Genomic DNA, 16,890 nt, shown 5'->3' with positions numbered 1-16,890 from the left:
TAGTCCTGTACTCTTAGACTCACTCTATATACTCTACTCTTGTCTCACTCTCTCTCTCTGCCTGTTCTGCAAGTTCTGACTATGTTCTAGTGCTTGCATTCTGTATTTCTGTTGTGTAGGATAGTTGTAGCCTGGGTCCCCTCACTGAGCCTTCAGGTCCCCTCTATACTGTTGCTGACATCAGATCAAGACTACCCATTACTACCCTATGACTCTCCTACATTTTGGGCATTAGTACTTACTGTTGTGTCAATCTCTTTCCTTTGTCCTAACCCTTTTACATTTTTAAATTTTAAACTTTCTAAACCCTTTTAAACTTTTGCCACCCTTCTTCTATTCCTTACCCCTTTTAGTTTAGTGTTGATTCCTTTGTAGTGTAAACATGAACCCTACTACACTGACTGCCACCCCTACTGTCCTGCTAGATTAGTAGTTACAAGTAGAGCTAGCTTAATATGTGTAGACCTCTATCTAAGAGGCCTTTACCAACCATGTGCCCCTAACCCCTTCAGAACCTGTTCTAATTGTTCTGGAAGTTACAACCTGTTCTAGAAAGAAAGTACATATAGCCTACCCTTCAGACTTTAATAGGCAGCACTTTAAGGACTTCTAGTACTAAGTCAAACTATACATGACTACTACTTTGACTGATCTATCCTCAGATCTTGATTGTGTCCTATTTGTCCTCTCCTTCATGAAGGAAGGCAACACAGCCACCTAGGCCCAGAACTGGATTGAAGGCTATTAGATCAGAAGCCTGATCCAACTTTAGAACAATGAGTCATACTTGGAATTCATAGGGCAGCTCTATACTTCCTTCATTAATCTGAATAAGAAGTACAATGTGTAGAACAAGTTTGTGTCTCTGTGACAGGACAAACATTCTACTAATGCCTTCTTTCAGGAGTTCAATATCTTGGCCTGGAAGGTAGGATTCATACTTAGGTTCAATAATGTTCTTATCAGAATGCTCAAAAAAGCTCTTCACCTAGAACTGGTTAATAAGATTCTCAGAATAATACTAGAACTAGTCACCTACACTAAGTAGAAGACACACACTATCTCCTTCAACCAAGCTACAGCTCAGATGTGTCAAGTCTGTGTAGAATGCTTACACATGTGTCTAGCTCTAACAGTTCTAAGCCCTTAGATTAATCTGCCTGTAATTTACAATCAATTTGTTCTAATAGACATTAGAGAAGCCTGAAAGTAAGGAGCATACTTTACCTATAGAAAGTTAGGGCACTAAATTAAAGACTGTTTACAGAAGTAACAGTATATCTGTTAGGTCATTAGAGTGATGACAAGTAACAAGTAGGATTTGTAGTAAGAAGCCTTTTCTACAAATCTAAAAGTCACCTCAGAACTCTCAGACCCTAACTATGTACCCTAGGATTTTGTGAATGCCTAATAGTAAATATAGTACTGAAGGGCTATGACTCAGATTTTTTAATGGCCACTTTTGATTCAATGGACACTATAGGATTAGAAGTAAATAAAGTAAGAAAAGTAGAAAAAGTAGAAAAAGTAGAAAAAATAAATTAACAAAATTATTTATTAGATAGAAAAAAGTTGAAAACAAAAGTAGATAGTTCTCCTATTTCTTCTGATTCTTTTGATTCTTCTCTTCACACTTTATCTGAGTCTAAATCTGTACAATCTGACCTACTACTTCTACATTCTAAGATCTCAGAATGTTCAGAATGTTACTCAGCCTTATTTACTACTCAGTAGTTTGTCTATAGTATCAAGTAGGGATAGCCTTAGCTAAGTTCACAGCTGAGGACATAGGTCTGTCCTTGTTGAAAGAGAGAGGTTAATAAGGAAATGTTAGTGTATATACTCACCCTCTCAGACAATGAGGCTGTACAAGCTGTATGTTCCCTTTAGAACAAGTAGTAGTTCATCTGAGAATGTTCTAAGTACTAGCTCCAGGTCCCTATCCTCTTAGCTCCCTTCTCAGAATCCCCCCAGATCTGAACAACAGTTCTAGTAGACAGTAAATGTACTAGTTTGTACATTAATAAGGTCTTTGTGTAGGAACACCACCTCCCTACTTGATGTGTTCTACTTCTGATCCTAGTATACAATACAGACAGAATCCTGAACTAGAATAGTCAGATTACTGAGTTTGTCCAACTATGGATGACTATTCAGGATTATGAGGAAAGTATTGAGTTTAGAGTCACTAACTTTAGAAAGACAGATGTCTTCATCAGATTCAAATAGCTCAAGGCTTACAACCTGTCAGCAACAGTGTAGAGGGGACCTGAAGGCTCAGTAAGGGGACCCAGGCTACAACTATCCTACACAACAGAAATACAGAATGTAAGTACTAGAATGTAGTCAGAACTTGTAGAACAGGCAGAGAGAGAGAGTGAGACAAGAGTAGAGTATATAGAGTAAGCCTAAGAGTACAGGACTACCTAGAGTAGACAAGATCAAGACTACAGGACTAGTCTGATCTTGTATGCCTATATATACTAAACTACACAAGAGTACTCAGGGAGTATGAGCCACTAAGAATGATGAGCCACAAAGAATGAAAGAAAGGAATGTTAAAGATAAAGGTACAAAGAATGAAGGGATGGATAAAGGGTAAGAGACTATAGAATGATACAAAGAATGAAGGGGTGGTCAAAGGAATGGAATGATGAAGTAAGGAAGGGTAGTAGTAAGAGTCAGCATGTATATAGTTCATAGACAGTACTCTCAAGGGACAGAAGTCCTGAGTTCCAGTACAGAAGGGTGTAGAACCCTTAGAACTGAAGGTATAAGAGTAGAGAACTGTAACATCACCCCCCCTCTAAAACCAATCATTCTAATTGGTGAGTATTAGGCTTGGTCAGTAGCTCAAGCATAAGTCAGAACAGTAGGGTTTAGAAATCTGTGAGGCAGAGTTGACACAGAGCACCCAGATGAAGTCAATAGAAGTCTTAGATTGTCTTAGCAGTATGGGTGAGATTCTCAGCAGGTTCCTAAGTGTGTTCTTCAACTAAGTATCCCTTCTAGTAAATAAGGAACTTGAGCTTTCTGTACACTAGCTTAGCATCCACTACATATTCTACTTTGTATTCTGGTTTAGAACTGATAAGTTCTGGTAGAGGCAGTAGGGGTCTTTGTTGTGAAGGAAAACCTGGATCATAGTATTGAGACAGTAGAACCTTGTTAAACACTAGGTGTATGTGCTTCTATGTTGCTAGAAGTTAGAGTTTGTAGACAGAGGCACTAACCTTCTTTTCAATAATAAAGGGTCTAAAGTGCTTGTTGTCCAACTTCTTCATTAGGCAATCCATAGTCAGGTTAGTAGCTTCTAGCATAACTTTGTCACTAGGCTGGTAATCCTTGGCCACAGACCTCTTCCAATCATAGTTCTACTTTATGACCTGTACTACCTTTTCTAAAAGAGCTTGTGTGTTCTCCCTGGTTCTGTGCATCCATTCTACAAAGTCTGTTACAGATTCAGAACTACTGTTCCAGTTCAGAACTGTCCCCTAGTACAGATGTCTCTTATGATTGAGGAAGAATGGGGACTGTCCTGTTGTAGAGTGTTACTAGTTATTGTGTACAAATTCTGCCAGAGCTAGCCATTCAGACCAATCTGATTACTAATGATTGATGAACATCTAGAGGTAGAGCTTGATCTCCTGATTGACTTACTCAGTTTGACTGTCAGTCTGTAGGTGATAAGTAGTAGAAGGGTTCCCTTGAATTCTGAGAAGCACATACAAGTCCTACATGAATTTCAACTCAAATTACAGTCTGTAATCATGAATGAGCTTCTAAGGGAGTCTGTGTAACTAGAAAACATGATCCTAATAAATGTGTACTATACTTTCAGAAGTGAGTTCTGTTCAGGTCAGAACTGTGTGGACTTACTTAGAGAATCAGTTAACAATTACACAGATAGTATTGTAACCCTGAGACTCAGGTAGTTTACTAATCAGGTCTACTAAGACTTCTTCCCAAGAGTGATCCAGGATCCAATACAGATGTAGGGGAGTCTGAACCCTTGTCTGGTAGGCCTTAGTCTGTTAGCATGTATTACAACCAGTTACATACTTCAGGATTTCCCTCTACATTCTGGGCCACCAGTAGTTCTAAGTAATAAGTTCCTGCATTTTGTGTTGGCCTAGATGTCCTACAGTCAGATTGTTGTAATAAGCTTGGACAATGTCCTTCTACAGCTTCCAATCCTTCAGAACATACAGTTGGCCTTCTTAGTAAACCTGTCCATCCTTATCCTCCTCCCAATCCCTTGCCTACTTCTCCAGCTGCTTTACTACAACCCAGTCCTGTGTGTGTCTTAGAGCTTACTGTATGTGAGTGACAAAGTTAACATCCTCAGATTTGAGTTGGATCTCTCAGATTGTTTTGGATGCAAAATAGGAATTGTCTAGGAGAACAAGATTTTTGTTATCATTCTCCCCCCTTTTATGACCTACTTGTCTCAAGAGTAAATTAGCTTTTGTCATTTGTGTTCTAGGTTTGTGGGTTAGCACAAAGTTGAAGTCCTACAGTTCTAACATCTAGCAGGCTTAGTAACAGTTGAGCTTCTAGGGCACCTGGAAGTACTAGAGATTAAGGTGATCACTCTAAATCTTAAACTTCTGTACAACACTAAGGAGATATTAACACTACTCTTCTAGGGAACAGACAATTGTAAGGAGTTCCTTATCATAGATAGGGTAGTTCTGTTCTGTTGTAGAGAGGGATTCTGATTGGAATGCTATCAGACACTACTTTCTGTTAATGAACTAGGACAGTACTACTCCATTTGTAAAGTTGGAAGAGTTGGCTTCAACTTGGAACTTGTCCACAACTGTCAGAACTACTAATACAGGCTTACTAGTGATGGCCTGCTTGAGGGACTCAAATGTAGACTACTACTGATCATCCTATTACCAAGGAACATCCTTGCCAGTAAGATTGTGAAGGGGTCAGGCAATAGTACTGAAGCCTTGAATAAAGTATTAGTAGTAGTTTGCAAACCTAAGGAACACTTAGACCTGTTTTAGGTTCTAAGGTTGTGGCCAGTTCCAAACTACAGTCACCTTTGCCAGATCCATACAGACCTCTCCTCCACCAATCACAAAGCCTAGATAATCTACTGACTCCTGTGTAAAAGAGTACTTTACTTCTTAGAGAAACAGTTTATTATCTTAGAGCTGTTGTAGAACTGCTTGGATCAGTCAGTAATAGTGCTTAACTGTCTGAGTGAAGATCAGAATGTTGTCCAGATACACACTAACATGCTCTAAGTCAATCAGATCTGTAAGGATGTGATTCATGAATGACTAGAATGTTACAGACAAGTTAGTTAGTCTGAAGAACATTACAGTTGGTTTGTACAATCCACAATTAGTTTAGAATGCAGTCTTCCACTCATCTCTGTCTTAGATCCAAATATTATTGTATCCCTATTAAACATCCAACTTAGTAAAAACCCTGAATGTATGTGTCTTATTAATGAGCTCCTGAATCAGGGGGAGTAGGTACTTGTTTTTAATAGTACTCTTATTAAGACAACAATAATCCTAAACTAGGTAGAGCTTTCTATCTTTCTTTTTGACAAAGAAGAAAGGGGAGGCTATAGAGGACTTTAAGGGTCAGATCCAGCTGTTCTAAAGATTTTCCTGAAGGAACTCATCAAGTGCCTCCTACTTGTCTCTGTTGAGTAGGTAGACCTTACAATCCTTAGGTTGGAAACCCTTAGTCAATTCAATTGTATAGTCCTAGAGACAGTGTTTAGGAAGCTAGTTGAATTCCTCTTCACTAAAGACTTTAGGGAACTCTCAGACAAAATCTGGCAAGCTGGGTCTGTGTGTGTTCTAGAGTAGAGTCATTCTAAGAGGGTTCTAGACTGGTTCTGTCTCAGACATCCTTCAGATTGACTCTATTCCACCTTGACTAGAATATGTATTCACATATCTATCCTAGTTGAAGAAGAACAACTAGTCACCTTCATTAGAACTGTTAGTAACATTAGAAGTGTCTGTATCCACTTAGAACAGTAGTGTAAGGTAGCTGTAAGACTTAGGACACTGATTGAATGTAAGTGTCTGCTCCAACCAGTCAATAGTAGGGTTGTGAGCCTTAAGCTATTTGAATCCAATGAAGACATCTGTCTTTCTAAGGTTAGTGACTCTAAACTCAATACTTTCCTTATAATCCTGAATAGTTATCCATAGTTGGACAAACTTGGTGATCTAACCATTCTGGTTCAGAGTTCTGTCTACATTGTATACTAGGATTGGAAGTAGAATGTATCAAGTAGGGAGGTGGTGTTCCTATACAAAGGCCTTATTAATGTATGAACTAGTGTATTTACTGTCTACTAGAGCTGTTGTTCAGATCTGGAGGGATCCTAAGAAGGGAGCTAAGAGGACAGGGACTTGGAGCTAGTACTCAGAATGTTCTCAGATGAACTACTACTTGTTCTGAAGGGAATGTACAGCTTGCACAGCTTTGTTGTCTAAGAGAGTAAGTATATGTACTAACATTTCCTCATTAACCTCTCTCTTTCAATAAGGACAGACCTATGTCCTCAGCTGTGAACTCAGCTGAGACCATTCCTACTTAATACTATAGACAAACTACTGAGTAGTGAACAGGGCTGGATAATGTTCCAAACGTTCTAAGATCTTGGAACACAGAAGTGGTAGGTTGGATTGTACAGATTTAGACTCAGATGAAGGGCAAAGAGAAGAATCAAAAGAATCAGAAGAAATAGGAGAACTATCTACTTTTATTTTTGACTTTTTTCTTTCTAATAAATAATTTTGTTGATTTATTTTTTCTACTTTTCTTACTTTATTTACTTCTAATCCTACAGTGTCTATTGAATCAAAAGTGGCCATTAAAAAATCTGAGTCATAGCTCTTCAGTACTACATTCACTGTTAGGCCTCCACAAAATCCTAGGGTACATAGTCAGGGTCTAGGAGTTCTGAGGTGACTTCCAGATTTGTAGAGAAGGCTTCTTACCACAAATCCTGCTTGTCACTCATTATTACTCTAATAACCTAACAGATGTACTGTTGCTTCTGTAAACAGTCCTTAATTTAGTGCCCTAACTTTCTGTAGACAAAGTATGCTCCTTACTTTTGGGCTTCTCTAATGTCTATTAGAACAGATTGATTGTAAATTACAGGCAGATCAATCCAAGGGCTCAGAACTGTTAGAGCCAAACACATGTGTAAGTGTTCTGTACAGACTTAACACATCCAAGCTATAGCTTGGTTGAAGGAGATAGTGTGTATCTTCTACTCAGTGTAGGTGACTAGTTCTAGTGTTATTCTGAGAATCTTATTGACCAGTTCTAGGTGAAGAGCTTTTTCAAGCATTCTAATAAGGACATTATTGAACTCAAGTGTGAATCCTGCCTTCTAAGCTAGAATATCAAACTCCTGAAAGAAGGCATTAGTAGAATGTTTGCCCTGTCACAGAGACATAAGCTTGTTCTACACATTATACTTCTCATTCAGATCAATGAAGGAAGTACAGAGCTGCCTTATGAATTCTGAGTATGACTCATTGTTCTGAAGTTGGATTAGGCTTCTAATCTGATGACCTTCAATCTAGTTCTAGGCTCAGGTGGCTATGTTGCCTTCCTTCATGAAGGAGAGGACAAATAGGATGTGATTAAGATTTAAGGATAGATTAGTTGAAGTAGTAGCTATGTATAGTTTGACTTGGTACTAGAAGTCCTCAAAGTGCTGCCTATTGAAGTCTGAAGGGTGGGCTACATGTACTTTCTTTCCAGAACAGGTTACAACTTCCAGAACGATTGGAACAGGTTCTGAAGGGGCTGAGGGCATGTAGTTAGTAAAGGCCTCTTAGATGGAGGTCTATACATATTAAGCTAGTTCTACTCATAACTGCTGATCCAGCAGGATAGTAGGGGTGGCAGTCAGTATAGTAGGGTCTATGTCTATACTACAAAGGGATTGACACTAAACTAAAAGGGGTAATGAATAGAAGAAGGGTGGCAAAAGTTTAAAAGGGTTTAGAAAGTTTAAAATTTAAAAATGTAAAAGAGTTAGGACAAAGGAAAGAGATTAACACAATAGTGTGTACTAATGCCTGAAACATAGGAGAGTTGTAGGGTAGTAATAGGTAGTTTTGATCTGATGTTAGTAACAGTGTAGAGGGGACTCAAAGGCTCAGCAAGGGGACCCAGGCTACAACTATCCTACACAACAGAAATACAGAATGTAAGCACTAGAATATAGTCAGAACTCACAGAACAGGCAGAGAGAGAGAGTGAGACAAGAGTAGAGTATATAGAGTGAGCCTAAGAGTACAGGACTACCTAGAGTAGATAAGATCAAGACTACAGGACCAGTCTGATCTTGTACACCTATATATACTAAACTACACAAGAGTACTCAGGAAGTATGAGCTACTAAGAATGATGAGCCACAAAGAATGAAAGAAAGGAATGTCAAAGATAAAGGTACAAAGAATGAAGGGATAGATAAAGGGTAAGAGACTATAGAATAATACAAAGAATAAAGGGGTGGTCAAAGGAATGGAATGATGAAGTAAGGAAGGGTAGTAGTAAGAGTCAGTATGTATATAGTTTATAGACAGCACCCCTGAGGGACAGAAGTCCCAAGTTCTAGTACAGAAGGGTGTAGAACCCTTGGAACTGAAGGTACAAGAGTAGAGAACTATAACACAACCCTACTATTAACTAGTTAGAGTAGACACTTGTGTTTGATTAGTGTCCTAAGTCTTACAGCTACCTTATACTATTATTCTGAGTAAATACAGACACTTCTAATGTTACTAACAGTTCTAATAAAGGTGACCAGTTGTTCTTCTTTGACTAGGATAAATATGTGGATACATATTCTAGTCAAGACAGAATAGAGTTGATCTGAAGGATGTCTGAGACAGAACCAGTCTAGAACCCTCTCAGAACAACTCTACTCTAGAACACACACAGACTCAGCCTACCAGATTTTGTTCAAGAGTTCCCCAAAGTCTTTAGTGAAGAGGAATTCAACCAGCTTCCTAAACACTATTCTTAGGACTATACAATTGAATTGACTGAGGGTTTCCAACCTAAGGATTGTAAGGTCTACCTACTCAACAGAGACAAGCAGGAGGTGCTTAACAAGTTCCTTCAGGAAAATCTTTAGAACAGCTGGATCCAACCCTTAAAGTCCTCTATAGCCTCCCCTTTCTTCTTTGTCAAAAAGAAAGATAGAAAGCTCTACCTAGTCTAGGATTATTATTGTTTCAATAAGGGTACTGTCAAAAACAAGTACCTACTCCCCCTGATTCAGAAGCTCATTAATAAGACACATACATCTAGGGTTTTTACTAAGTTGGACATTTGATAGGGATACAATAATATTTGGATCTAAGACAGAGATGAGTAGAAGGCTGTGTTCTAAACCAATTACAGATTGTACAAACTAACTATAATGTTCTTCAGACTAACTAACTTGCTTACAATGTTCTAGTCATTTATGAATCACATTCTTACAGATCTGATTGACTTAGGGCACATTAGTGTGTATCTAAACAACATTCTAATCTTCACCTAGACAGTCAAGCACTATTACTAACTGATCCAAGCAGTTCTACAATAGCTCTAAGATAATAAACTGTTTCTCTAAGAAGTAAAGTACTCTTTTGTACAGGAGTCAGTAGATTATCTAGGCTTTGTGATTAGTGGAGGAGAGGTCTGTATGGATCCAGCAAAGGTGACTACAGTTTAGAACTGGTTACAACCTTAGAACCTGAAACAGGTCCAAGCATTCCTTAGGTTTGTAAACTACTACTAACACTTCATTTGAGACTTTAGTACTATTGCCTGGCCCCTTCACAATCTCACTAGCAAGGATGTTCCTTAGTAATAGGATGATTAGTAACAGTCTGTGTTTGAGTCCCTCAAGTAGGCTATTACTAGCAAGCCTGTATTAGTAGTTCTGACAGTTGTAGACAAGTTCTGAGTCAAAGCCAACTCTTCTGACTTTGTGAATAGAGTAGTACTGTCCTAGTTCATTAACAGAAAGTAGTATCCAATAGTGTTCTGATCAGAATCCCTCTCTACAACAGAACAGAACTACTCTATCTATAATAAGGAACTCCTTACAATTGTCTGTTCCCTAGAGGAGTAGTGTTAATATCTCCTCAGTACTGTACAGAAGTTTGAGATTTAGAGTGATTACCTTAATCTCTAGTACTTTCAAGTGCCTCAGAAGCTCAACTGCTACTAAGCCTACTAGATGTTAGAACTGTAGGACTTTGACTTTGTACTAACCTACAAACCTGGAACACAAATGACAAAAGCTGATTTACTCTCAAGACAAGTAGGTTATGAAAGGGGGGAGAATGATAACAAAAATCTTGTTCTCCTAGACAATTCCTGTTTCACATCCAAGACAATCCAAGAGATCTGACTCAAATCCAAGAATGTTGACTTTGTCACCTGTATACAGTGAGCTCTAAAACACATGTAGGACTAGGTTGTAGTGAAGCAACTAGAGAAACAGGCTAGGGATTAGGAGGAGGATGAGAATGGATAGGTTTACTAGGAAGGCCAACTGTATGTTCTGAAGGATTAGAAACTGTAGGAGGACATTGTCTGAGCTCATTACAACAATCTGACTGTAGAACATCTGGGCTGACACAAAACACAGGAACTTATCACTTGGAACTACTGGTGGCCTAGAATGTAGAGGGAAATCCTGAAGTATATGACTGGTTACAATATGTACTAACAGACTAAGGCCTACCAGACAAGGGTTCAGACTCCCTTACATCTGTATTGGATCCTAGATCACTCTTAGGAAGAAGTCTCAGTAGATCTGATCAGTAAGCTACCTGAGTCTCAGAGTTACAATACTATCTGTATGATTATTAACTGATTCTCTAAGCAAGTCTACACAGTTCCAACCTAAACAGAACTTACTTCTGAAAGCATAGTGTACATTTATTAGGATCATGTCTTCTGATTGTACAGACTCTCTTAGAAGCTCATTTATGATCACAGACTACAATTTGAGTCAAAATTCATGTAGGACTTGTATGTACTTCTCAGAATTCAAGGGAACCCTTCTACTGTCTATCACCTACAGACTGACAGTCAAACTGAGCAAGTCAATCAGGAGATTGAGCTCTACCTCTGAATGTTCATTAATTATTAGTAATCAGATTGGTCTGAATGGTTAGCTCTGACAGAATTTGTACACAATAACTAGTAACACTCTACAACAGGACAGTCCCTGTTCTTCCTCAATCATAGGAGACATCTGTACTAGGGGACAGTTCTAAACTGGAACAGTAGTTCTGAATCTGTAACAGACTTTGTAGAACAGATGTACAGAACCAGGGAGGACACACAAGCTCTTTTGGAAAAGGCAGTATAGGTTATAAAGCAGAACTATGATTGGAAGAGGTCTGTGGCTAAGGATTACCAGCCTGGTGACAAAGTTATACTAGAAGCTACTAACCTGACTACAGATCATCTAATGAAGAAGTTGGACAACAAGTGCTTTAGACCCTTCATTATTGAAAAGAAGGTCAGTACCTCTGCCTACAAACTCTAACTTCCAGCAATATGAAAGCACATACACCTAGTGTTTAACAAGGTTCTACTGTCTCAATACTATGATCTGGGTTTTCCTTTACAACAAAGACCCCTACTGCCTCTACCAGAACTCATCAGTTCTAAACCAGAATACAAAGTAGAGTATGTAGTAGATACTAAGCTGGTGTACAGAAAGCTCAAGTTCCTTATTCACTAGAAGGGATACCCAGTTGAAGAACACACTTAGGAACCTGCTAAGAATCTCACCCATACTGTTAAGACAATCTGAGACTTCTATTGACTTCATCCAGGTGCTCTGTGTCAACTCTGCCTTACAGATTTCCAAACCCTACTGTTCTAACCTATGCCTGAGCTACTGACTGAGTCTAATACTCACCAATTAGGATAATTGGTTTTAGAGGAGGGGTGATGTTACAGTTCTCTACTCTCATACCTTCAGTTCTGAGGGTTCTACACTCTTCCATACCAGAACTCAGGACTTCTGTCCCTCAGGGGTGCTGTCTATAAACTATATGTGTACTGACTCTTACTACTACCCTTCCTTACTTCATCATTCTATTCCTTTGACCACCCCTTCATTCTTTGTATCATTCTATAGTCTCTTACCCTTTATCCATCCCTTCATTCTTTGTACCTTTATCTTTGACATTCCTTTCTTTCATTCTTTATGGCTCATCATTCTTAGTGGCTCATACTTCCTGAGTACTCTTGTGTAGTTTAGTATATATAAGTGTACAAGATCAGACTGGTCCTGTAGTCTTGATCTTGTCTACTCTAGGTAGTCCTGTACTCTTAGGCTCACTCTATATACTCTACTCTTGTCTCACTCTCTCTCTCTGCCTGTTCTGCAAGTTCCAACTATGTTCTGGTGCTCACATTCTGTATTTCTGTTGTGTAGGATAGTTGTAGCCTGGGTCCCCTTGCTGAGCCTTTAGGTCCCCTCTATACTGTTGCTAACAGTTTCTGGCAGTCCAAGCAAAGCAAAACTTTACTCCTGTTCTTTACTGTTCAATGTATGGCTTACTAAACTTGACTCTTCCTATCTGGTTATTGTCTCCTGAAATATTTATTCCCTTTATGTATATTCACTCCTCTCCTGTCCTATGCTAAAGACACTACAGTCCTAGCCACCCTCCCCAGTCAAGCAGCCAGCCAATGCCCCTGCCCCTGACAAATTAGACAAGATGTCTGAAATCACTCTCAGAAAGAAGAAGAATGCTGACACTCAGGCTGCTTTCTGTGCACACTGTGCTAACTATATTGCCACCCTTGAAGAGACAGGTCTGTCTGCTACTAAGTACCTAAATATTCATGTTCTGACAACTAAGTGTCTGTAAATTGTAGTAACCAGCTTAGAGGCAGTTGTAGTCCAGCTTCAGGACTTGTGTCACAAGGCTTGTGCTAAAGCCTCAGAATTGTGTCAGGAAAACCACTACAGTGTCTAGTCTGTAGATTATGTAGTATATACAAAAATATATTACTTTTGTACTTAGATACAAAGAATAATACTCTAACTCATCTCTTAAATTTTTTTTCTCTCAGGTCTGGTTATGGACCAGTCCAGAACCAGACTGGAACTTGGGTCCGGTCCACTACCCGTCCACATAGGTCCGGTCCCCAGTCTGGGACACTCCCAGACTGCAGATTTGGTCTGGTCCTGAGTCCAGGTGAAGTATGCCCGGACCGGACCAGGACCAGACTTCAGCAACTATAGGTTCTAGACCTTGTGAGACCAAGAACAGCCACTATGACCTCAGTCGAGACCTGAAACACAATTTGTTGACCCTATGGAGAAGGACTTTACTGTGATCCGCTATCAAAGCAAATCGCCACATGTATTGCTTCACACCTCATACTGACCATCTTTGTAGTTTCCCACATGTACTCATCTTAGGTATAATCACATGATTATAAGTTTCATGGGTGGATGCAAATATTTTGGTATATCTAGGTGTCAAGCTTTATTGTCCACAAAGTAGAGGCTGGGTCGAGTTTGATAAAAACGTGTATTTGGTTCAGTTCGACTAGTACACGACACTGCTTTGTACATATAACAACCCCCATTACGCGTAGGGGCGCTCAACAATGGAAGTTGAACACTCGGATTGGATAACCAAACGGGATTACAGTAACTGAAGAGCTCTCATCCATCGGCCGAAAGATATTAATATTCTCGATAATGGTGGATACTAACTCACTCTATGTAAACTTACGGATTGTTATGTTTTTCGTGTACTGCAGGTTTGAAAAGGTATGCAACCTGTCAAGTATTCACTCATGACTCAGTAACATCAGTATAATCCAAAAATAAACATGGTTATCTTCAGGATCGATGGTATGTGTATATATTCTTCTCACACATGACAACTCTGAGTCCTGTAAGGATCTTGTCCTTTCTTTGCACCATATGGCTATGCCAGGGAAGTAGTTTACTTCAGACAGAACACTGCCTAAGAGTCTCTGGGCATACTGACACTAACACTACAGCTTGACAGGATTTTTGAGACCGAGTCGTCCTCCTAGTGCCACTGAAGACTCTACCTTCCATTTCCTTCTTGCTCAAGTTTCAAGGGCTGAGGTACCAGTTTACAGGGGAGTCTTTTCCAAAACTTGGCACAGATAATCTATTCTAAAGTGATATTGACAGATATTGTTTATTTTCAGTGAGACTGTAAATAGACAGAGACTCAGGTACTGAGTATGTGTTTTTAGCATATTGTTCAGAAGTGAATGAGGATTGGTGTGCTAGACTGATCCTATCTGGACAAATCCGAAACTGGAAATGAACCCTGCAATAATATCCTTACAATTGTCTAGTGGATTTTAGTCGATAGACTTGAAGGAATAAGCAGACAGGAAACTTTCCTTGCAGAATAAAACTGAAGATTCGAACCCGAGAAGGGTAGTTGACTGCAATACCACAAATCTGTAACGAAAAACTGCATGTAAAAATCAAGTTAATATCTCTCAGGCTAGCAAACAGTTTGAGGTTGTCTTTGCTTAAATGTCAACTACATACTTGATCAGTGGTTATGTTCTCTGCAGTTCATTCAGGTGAAAATGTGCAAATGGTCTATATATTGTTCAAAGCAATGTGTGGATTTATTTTGGACATCTGAAAAGTTATGGTCGATTTCTTGTCTCTAGCAAGTGTGAACAAGATGCAAACAGGCTGGTACCATGTGCCACCAAGAATAGCAGTTGTTTTTTCCTTACTTGAACATTGGTTACTACAGTAAGTCTCAATTGACATGATCCAAAGGTAATATGACCGATTGTGGTAGACTCTACCAAATTATTCGCACAGGGGGCAGTGAACAATTACCCTCCTATATTTACAGTTCCTATGTTTCTTACTCTTTCGATACGAGACAATTTCCAATATACGTCCTAAATGGGGAATGCTATACAATTCGACTGAGACGAAGACGTGACGTGATGGAGTGGGAAAGCCACCACTATACCGACTGGTCCTCCCAGGAAAAGCGACTAGTAAGCGAGCCTGGACGTTTGATCTACCAAGGAATTCTGAAAGAGCAACAAAATCGAGTTATTGTAAATGAAAGACACGCATATAAATGTTGATGTAGGACACTAGGGAAATACCAATATTACTGTCGTTTTCATAAATATTGTCACACGCGCGATTTGTGATTTTCGTCACACTAAGTACACTCAAATACAAAATCTATCATAACTCAACTAATACTTAACCAAATTACATGATCTAAGTTGTAAAAAATATACTTTTAAAGTGTCTTTCATATTCCAGAAAACATAAAGTAAAATGAGCAAAATTTGAGTAAGATACAACACAATATGTGAGTTTTCCCTATATTTCATGTATATGAGTTTTCCTTATAGTTGCTGATGTCCGGTCCCGGACCGCTCGGACTCGGTCCGGACGCAGGACTGGACTGATGGACCGGTCCTCTACAGTCTGGTCCTCATGGGTCCAGGAGAGGTCCGGTCCTGGGTCCATCATTTTGAGAAATTTCCCGGACCGATGGACTCGTCCGGACCCGGACTGGACTCCGGACCTGAATAACCTGAACTAATGTCTCAAATCTCGTTTCCCATATCTCTAGCTCACTATACTAAAACAGATCATACTCCTTTAAGGATCTTTGAATATTAGCTAGCACTTGCATAGTACATTTTACAAGTTTCTGGCAGTCCAAGCAAAGCAAAACTTTACTCCTGTTCTTTACTGTTCAATGTATGGCTTACTAAACTTGACTCTTCCTATCTGGTTATTGTCTCCCGAAATATTTATTCCCTTTATGTATATTCACTCCTCTCCCGTCCTATGCCAAAGACGCCACAGTCCCAGCCGCCCTCCCCAGTCAAGCAGCCAGCCAATGCCCCTGCCCCCAACAAATTAGACAAGATGTCCGAAATCACTCTCAGAAAGAAGAAGAACGCTGACGCTCAGGCTGCTTTCCGTGCATGCTGTGCCAACTATATTGCCACCCTTGAAGAGACAGGTCCGTCTGCTGCTAAGTACCTAAATATTCATGTTCCGACAACTAAGTGTCTGTAAATCACAGTAACCAGCTTAGAGGCAGTTGTAGTCCAGCTTCAGGACTTGTGTCGCGAGGCTCGCGCCGAAGCCTCAGAATTGCGTCAGGAAAACCACTACAGTGTCTAGTCTGTAGATTATGTAGTATATACAAAAATATATTACTTTTGTACTTAGATACAAAGAATAATACTCTAACTCATCTCTTAAATTTTTTTTCTCTCAGGTCCGGTTATGGACTGGTCCAGAACCAGACTGGAACTTGGGTCCAGTCCACTACCCGTCCACATAGGTCCGGTCCCCAGTCCGGGACACTCCCAGACTGCAGATTTGGTCCGGTCCTGAGTCCAGGTGAAGTATGCCCGGACCGGACCAGGACTGGACTTCAGCAACTATAGTTTTCCTGGCCCTAAAACTGATTGTACAATACTATAAACTAGTCTAAATGAAGAATATAACTTTATTGTTAATTTACATATTGAATCCTAACTAGGATACAGAATACACATATAAGTATAATACATATTTAAGTTTGCTAAAATTGAGCATTTTCCCCCAACCTCTCTACACTCAGGGAAAGTTCTTCTGAGTATTATTTATGTTTGTAAATTTATTATAAACAAAATATATTAAATATAAGTACTTTTATAAGTTATAGTAAAGTTATATAAGTCAGAGAAGTACTATTAAAGTAGTATATAGAATAATGACTTTCTACTTCATTTGGACTAGAAATCCATACTAAGTCTATTAAAACTGTTTGAAACTAGTCTAATTTATTTGGAATGAATTTACAAACA

At 39.3% G+C, this 16,890-nt stretch overlaps 1 protein-coding gene across 1 annotated transcript; it reads left to right on the top strand.

Annotated features, from left to right (window-relative positions):
• Positions 1 to 15,877: 15,877 nt before the first annotated feature.
• On the top strand, positions 15,878 to 16,435 carry FOMMEDRAFT_150421 (uncharacterized protein; the record flags this gene model as incomplete). Its single annotated transcript, XM_007261730.1, has 2 exons — positions 15,878 to 16,055; positions 16,317 to 16,435. The coding sequence occupies 2 exons, from the start codon at positions 15,878 to 15,880 to the stop codon at positions 16,433 to 16,435; spliced, it is 297 nt and encodes a 98-aa protein (XP_007261792.1).
• Positions 16,436 to 16,890: the final 455 nt, after the last annotated feature.

This window comes from Fomitiporia mediterranea (assembly GCF_000271605.1).
Source record: "Fomitiporia mediterranea MF3/22 unplaced genomic scaffold FOMMEscaffold_1, whole genome shotgun sequence".
Classification (NCBI taxonomy): domain Eukaryota; kingdom Fungi; phylum Basidiomycota; class Agaricomycetes; order Hymenochaetales; family Hymenochaetaceae; genus Fomitiporia; species Fomitiporia mediterranea.
Note: the sequence above shows the minus strand (reverse complement) of the source record. Positions and strands in the feature narration are given on the sequence as shown.